The sequence below is a fragment of the Glandiceps talaboti genome, chromosome 1 (assembly GCF_964340395.1).
Source record: "Glandiceps talaboti chromosome 1, keGlaTala1.1, whole genome shotgun sequence".
Classification (NCBI taxonomy): domain Eukaryota; kingdom Metazoa; phylum Hemichordata; class Enteropneusta; family Spengelidae; genus Glandiceps; species Glandiceps talaboti.
The window spans coordinates 30,682,332-30,689,800 of NC_135549.1; the positions used below are offsets into that span (position 1 = coordinate 30,682,332).

The window sequence follows — 7,469 nt, forward strand, 5'->3', positions numbered from 1 at the left end:
AATGTGGACTGCTTGACTGTCTCACAAATACTTTTCAAGATCCTGGGATAACACTTTTATATAATTAATGACAACACAGGGGAAATATATTCAAAATGGAGCTTAACAGCGTCTCGACCGTGGAAGATAGGGGAAAGCTCGAAAAGGGAATATGTACACCTCTCATGGAGGTCACTGAAGGGTTGTGTCATGTCCTTCACTGTTGTACCTTAAGGCTGCGGTCAACATTTATTATAGGGGGCCTGAGGAGAAATGACTGGGAGGCATGAACAGAATTGAGGGTTCAGAGGGGCATGACAATTCTGATGGGTTGAAAGGGTGGGATCGCGAAATATTTTGCTGATGATCTGAACCAAATTAAACCTCAGGATCAGTCATTCACTACATTTCTCGCGGCTTCACCACAATAACGTCTAAAACATAAATTCAGTGATGGGGTAGGTGACAGTCATGCGACTGTATTTGTGTATGCCGTCTGTCTGTCTGTCTGTCTGTCTGTCTGTCTATCTGTCTCCCTCATTTTCTGTCTCTCTGTCTCTGAGGCTATCTCTCTGTATGTCCATCTCTCTGTGTGGAGACTGTTTTGATCATTCAAACTTCAGGAGCAGCCGTTTACCTTGTACGTTTGCAAAATTGTTCACTTAGATCTATTACCTTTAGTATTTAATTATGAGGAAGTCAATAGCCAAGCGAATGTGTGTCTGCTAAAATATCTCTGTATAAGTTAAAGTGTAGGTAATATAACCCTACAGTTGTTATAATGCACTCAGAGTAAAATTGGGATAATGAAGACAATTTTCAAGTACTTCATGACTTTCGATAATTGGCACTAGTAAATGGCCTCCTACATGTCATTATTTTTTTCATTATTTTTTTTGCTTACGTTAGCAGAACGATTTATATCTCGTGGGATTTGGTATAAGTATGTCGTAGTTAGGGTTTGCAATTGGTGGTAAAATTGAATGTTAAAGCTTTCCATGTCCATTTCCAAGCATAGACCTTTCCATACCTTGGCCTTCAGTATTTACAGATGGGGCATGTCCTGGGGAACCACTGCAGGTTGGGTCACAACGTTCCCGGGGAGGGCCATATTTAGAAAATAGGGATAGGGAATGGTAACATAATACTTTGAATTATTGTACTATCTATTTTTGTATTATTGAAATTGCATCGTTGCCACGTGTTCCAAACTCCACCGCCACTGATGTCACATCAATCACTGTCACCACAGACACCGTTATACCGTAATATTCTGAACATAATCAGTCAAATCGCTGCTGACAACCATGCTGAGGAGTGGGTGTCGCAGGAGTGATAGTCAGTTTTAGTATGGCCCATGCCTGATCAGTGGGTCTAACAGGATACATTTGGTGAGATGTCATACCGTAATAAAGGGAGGACGGCGTGGCAAGATATTGGATGAGGTGGAGCGGGGATATGATACTGACCTAGGCCCAGAAAATGCCAGTAGTGCATCCATATAGTCTTTGGGAGTAATTACCTACCAATTAGATCAAAGCACTTTCACACAAAGTCACTGTGGTGGTGGTGGTACAGGCTGTAGTAGTGGGAAATAACCATTGACGTTAAGATGATCTGTGTGGTGGCATCTATGAGATTGAGTTCTTATCACTGATTCCGAGACTCCTTATCATTAAATCTAATGAGGCAATGGGGTATAGAAAGAAAATTAGGGGAGGACAACTTGTTTAGAAAACAGAATCGGGGAGGGTAACATTTTACGCAATCGACAGAAATGGATACCCCACCCCGTCCTTCTTGTAATTACAAAAGGCTCCCTAACAAGAATCCATTTCTAATGTTGAATTTAACAGATATACATAACTGTAATGGTCATCAAACATGGCCATGATATGAATCATAGCAAATAATATTCCTGAAATCCAAACCGTTTTATTCGTACAAATAACAACATAATAATGAATAATTAATTTTAAATCGAAAACTTTAATGATTGAGTAATCATTCTTGTTTTTCAGCGCAAGAGAAGTGTCACAAAAGGTATGGCGTATTTTGTTATGTGGACATGGGTCGATGTTAGGTTCTTAAGCAGTTTACTGGTAACCTGTACACCCATGTTTCAGGGTTGACGGTGGTCAAGTGACTAAACCACTTGCCTCTTACCACTGCGGTCGAGGCTTCATCCAATTCATAATTTGATTAAATTTACCATGCTGTAAATTAGAAGAGTACTAGCTACGTGGTGTTCAGTTTGACTCTACCGAACAACGCAGGTTTTCCCCGGGTACTCCGGTTTCCTCCTGCTCTAACACTGAACCTTCATCATGTTATTGCAATTGGGCAGTGCCTGAATAATAAATGAATAAATAAATATATAAATAAATATTCTTAAATCTATTGTTTGAAACTATAAAAACTAATATCCATCCCATTTTTAATTTCTTCCTCGTGTAGGACTATATAGTAACCTCCAAAATCCAAAATGGATAATGCCGAGATTATCTATGATCGGAGCTGAATGATTCTCGCAAACCAGAGGTGTTATTTCCGCCACACTTCGTAGGGACCGGCTCGTTAAGAACGGTACCGCAAAACGGGGTGTGGTTTGCGACGATGAGGAAAATAAACCAATAAGAAAAAGCATTTTTCACATTGCACGAAATTGTGCAGATATTTAATCCTCAACGATCACTTATTTAAACAATTTACAGCCTTAGCACATGTAAACAACTTAAATCATTTTCCATAGACTTATTGTGCACATTGTACACTCATCGCAGACGATACACATATGTTCATGTCAAAGGGTGTAATTCTATTTCAATTCTAACCTAAACTCTAACCCCCTAGCTTAAAGACAAACATTCTTTATTTCCATTCTTATCTCTAACCTAAACTCTAACCCCCTAGCTTAAAGACAAACATTCATATATCAACTGTTCTTCATTCTTGATATATTTCTTCTTTACAGGAGCAAATCGCAACAGACGAGATGCAATGTCTGTAATTCTAGAACAAAACGAGGAGATGCTTGACGGTATGTGTCAATTCTCGATTATATCATTCAAGTCTCGCATAATAAAATGACATTTCGTATTGTCTCTCATCCATTACGTTAAACCGTTAACCTACAGCATAAGCCATAGGCACATTATCATTACTACACAATGTTAATGTTTATCACTGTAAATCATTTAGTGAATTATTGTAGTTTCAATGCCATGTTGTTTTGTTGTCGATTTGAAGTAATCTTTTATCGTAATGTCTAAAAGCTATATTAAGCATACGTCATTGATTGCCATGGCGACATTTTCATGTTTTTGTAAAACTCTACCTCATTTTAAAGCTGATGACTTTTGTCAAAATGATCACTATGTTTACTTTCGCATAACATCCAAACGTGACAACTTGAATTTTACATTACTACAACAGAAGACGGTGACGACATCTTTATAGAAGGTGATATATTTCTTGGCCAGAGGGTACGTCTTTCCATGTTATTACTTTCTTTCATAATAGTGTTATTAAACGATGGAAATGCAGCTGTACGTAATAATTACAAGTTGCAATCGATTGAATTATAGCAAAAGAGTTATCCCCTTTGTCAAAGCAAGTACACGCATTGCCAAATTCATTTCCTGTTTTCTTTTTTAAATCGTTATTTATCAGCTTTATACATTTTGAATCAACAGTGACGACATTATCTTTCTATTTCCTTTGTTTTGATTTACAGTGTTTATATACTTTCCTTGAAAACTTATGAGAAACCGTGTTTAAAAGCACTGATGTGCTAAGCTGTAATATTGTTCTCACGAGTGTCCAAACTATTTGCAATATTCTTGACATTGCTTCACTTGTATATTTAGCTGTAGATATTTGAAGATTTATATTATATACATAAAGTCATGTTTTTTGGACTTCATCCATGTGTTGACGAATGTAATTATTTGTTACAAAGTGGTTTGTATCTTCCATTTTGTCTATATGCCATTTTCTATCCTACAGGGATCTGCCAATGCTTTACGTGACAAAAATAAACTCTGGCCGAATGGAGTTGTACCCTACACCATTGTCAACACCTTCAGTGAGTAATTATGGATTTGATATGTAGATTGAATTGTATTCAATAATGGGAGACCGTTTATTGAGATAAACACTGAATATTGTGGTTGTGTTCTGTGAAAACAGAACAGTGCACTTTTCCCTGAGATTCCCCTCTCGTGATTTGAAAAGTATCCATATCTATGACATTGTACATGTTTTATGCAAAGTAACGCTACTTGTTTATGCAGTAAAATGCGTATCATTTTATCGCAATTTTCATCTCTTGTGTAGAAGCATAGGATCTAAGGTAGAAGTCAATGCGTACATCCTAATCTATGGCATGTCAAAGGTCAAATAATGATTCATTGTGAATGGTTAAAATCGACAGGTGACTATATGAAAAGTCTTATTCAAGAGGCGTTTCGACATTATCAGGAAAGAACGTGTATTCGCTTTGTTGAACGAACGAACGAGGACGATTACATTCAGTTCAAACCACTGAGTGGGTAAGATCTTGAACTTGACTTTTGCTCTTTATTATTCACAATTGTTATACCGTTATTCTATATAATAACATAGAAAGATGGCAATCTAACCATGAAAGTGATAGAAATTACATGTAAGACACACCTTGAGTATGACACCTGGTCCAGTGTCCATCACAAAATGTGGATACATAACACGACTTCAATATGGCACAGTCATTTGCGAAATTACCACGTACAACTTGTTTTTCACAGTATTAAGCAGAAGCAGAAACCTTTAATGGCGTTTTACTCACTGTGAAGTGGATTGTCTTTCTATTGATGTATGTATACAACACAACACAACACAACACAACACACCACACCACACCACACAATCTGTTGTCCTATTAATTGTGCAACATGCTTATTTCCAAATGTATTCTACAGATGTTGGTCATCTGTCGGTCGTGACACCGACAGGCAAAGATTGTCTTTAGGCGAGGGCTGTAACACTTTGGGAACCGTGATACATGAAATAATGCACGCACTGGGATTCTACCATGAGCAGAGCCGAACAGATAGAGATGAATACGTAACCATCGTGGAAGATAACGTTGAAAAAGGTAATCCTAATTGTTGGGTGTCAATCAAGCGCACTATATAGCTAGTTGAATAAATTATAGATTTACTTTTTTGAAAACCTAATGCGTTTAACGAATGGTAAGTTGTTTGTCCCAATCAATCAAAGGTTGATTGATCGAATCTTCTTTCATACCCATTAAAAACATATAACAATATTTTGGACTTAAGCTTATAGAATGTAGTCTAAAACTGCTGTTACTTGATATGGAACAATAGATGATATGAAGATAGATATATATACATGACGCATGGAAATTATTTTCTTTGTATAAAGAGTTAACTGAAAAATATCTCTTCGGTATATTCCAGATAATCTGCATAATTTTGAAACTTATGACCATACACACATAGACGCCCTAGGTGCTCCATATGATTACAAATCTGTTATGCATTACGACTCCAAAGCCTTTAGTAAGAATGACAAGGCCACAATCGTTCCAAAGGAAGACGTTGGACTTATTGACAGAAACTACTTCAGCAAGTGGGATTTATATAAGATAAATAAACTTTACAACTGTGGTGAGTTTTTCCTGATATTAAGTAACTACAGTGCATTAATATAACATTCTCACAACCAAGAGCATATTGTTTCACCCGACGCTTAAAGAACAGTATGTCTTCTTGGCGAGTCTCTGACTTGGCCCTAAAGAGACATGTAGTTTTACAACGATGTCATATTAATTGCTTTTAGTTTATTGAAATATTTAATTTTGCATGGGCATGCACAAAAACACTTACAATTGTATATTAATATGAAATAATAGTTATGTAAATGATAAAAAAAACTAATCAAATAGCTGATTATCACGTAGTACAATACAATCACATCAGGAATGTCGTAAAGTTTAATAATATTGTACTTTTTTCTTCAGGTATGACTGGTTTGGAAACTAAAGGTAGGAATATAATTAAATTACACAACCATTAATTGACATAAAATTGTTTTGAAGTCTTCAATTATTCTATGATCTACAAAGACATTAGGGCAATTGTCTCATATCTACCGAACAGTGTATTACAGGCTACGTACGTTATATATATTTGGTCAAACAATGAGGAATCGCCATCAAAACACTTTAGAGGTAGGCGAATGGACAGTATGTAACATCGTGTGCACAGTTGAAATAATATGTACGTGGGATATTTTTGTCTTGATCTATAGTTCTGCCTGGGAACGGAGAATGTTATGAGGGTAGAATAGGCCTGGATTACCGGGGAACGGTATCTACAACGAAAAGTGGGAAGACGTGTCAGAACTGGTCCACAGCTTACACAGAGGCTGATTATGACCGAATAACCTTAGTGGAAATGGGACTACTTGACAACAACTACTGTCGAAACCCTGACTATGACAGTAAAGGTCCCTGGTGTTATTATACAACCGGCAGATACGAGTATTGTGACGTTGGAAACCCTGGTGAAAACTGTTTAGGTAAGGAATTCAATAAAACGTACCTCATTTGTTTTTCTTAAATAACTATCAACATATGGAGGCTCACCATATTCCAATATAATGTCATCGGATTTATTTATTTTTTCTCTTCGCTAGCGACCTCTCCAGGGACACCATTCCCGACCATAGCACCAGTAAATACACCTCCGCGTAAGTTTTTTTTTAATTTTCGTTATCTTTCATGTTTAATGACAATTTAGACTTCACCATTTAGACGACCTCATACTTTAACACATAGATGACACTTGATGGAGTCTAAAATAGTTTTTACTCTGTTGATTTCCTATAGCCGACACAAGGGAGTGTTTCACCAGACGTAATGGATATGACTACCGAGGTATTAAGGCAACCACGACAGATGGTCAGCCCTGTATCAACTGGGATTCAGTAGGACTTGATTATGTTGGTAACCATAACTACTGTCGTAACCCTGACAAGGACAATACTGTGTGGTGTTACTATAATAGTGATTATGAGTGGGGTTACTGCGATATAGGCCGAAAAAGTCAACAATGTTGAATGCAATATATGATGTCCAGTATCCAATAGCGAGCACCCATTTCACTTATGCTATTCAAGGGTTCAAGATCATATTATACTTTGTGTGTGTTCTATTTCTTGATGTATTGCGTTCTGTGAAAAAGTATTAAAATACCCTGGCATCATAATGTCGTTTAGACTGTGATTGTATGTGTCACTTTTGGTAGTTCATGCTGCATCAGTTGCTCCTTACTTGCTCTGCTCGTGGAATAGGTCCCGCACTAGTCTTAGGTGATATCCACAGCTTACACTAACACCTCTATTATTCGGTCAAATCCGAGAGTCTTTATCATGCTTTTGGAATCTGACGTAATAAAATTCAAAGAAATGGTTAACTTGTA

General features: G+C 37.0%; 1 protein-coding gene across 1 annotated transcript in view; it reads left to right on the plus strand.

The window, feature by feature from the left end:
• Window positions 1-7,219, plus strand: part of LOC144440770 (uncharacterized) — a 7,889-nt gene extending 670 nt beyond the window's left edge. The window contains exons 3-13 of the mRNA XM_078130151.1: window positions 2,001-2,022; window positions 2,954-3,019; window positions 3,415-3,464; window positions 3,988-4,066; window positions 4,415-4,532; window positions 4,941-5,116; window positions 5,445-5,654; window positions 6,008-6,031; window positions 6,298-6,567; window positions 6,685-6,738; window positions 6,878-7,219. Of these exons, the coding sequence (XP_077986277.1) occupies window positions 2,001-2,022; window positions 2,954-3,019; window positions 3,415-3,464; window positions 3,988-4,066; window positions 4,415-4,532; window positions 4,941-5,116; window positions 5,445-5,654; window positions 6,008-6,031; window positions 6,298-6,567; window positions 6,685-6,738; window positions 6,878-7,107 (1,299 nt within the window). The 3' untranslated portion in view covers window positions 7,108-7,219. The remainder of the gene's footprint in view (window positions 1-2,000; window positions 2,023-2,953; window positions 3,020-3,414; window positions 3,465-3,987; window positions 4,067-4,414; window positions 4,533-4,940; window positions 5,117-5,444; window positions 5,655-6,007; window positions 6,032-6,297; window positions 6,568-6,684; window positions 6,739-6,877) is intronic.
• Window positions 7,220-7,469: the final 250 nt, after the last annotated feature.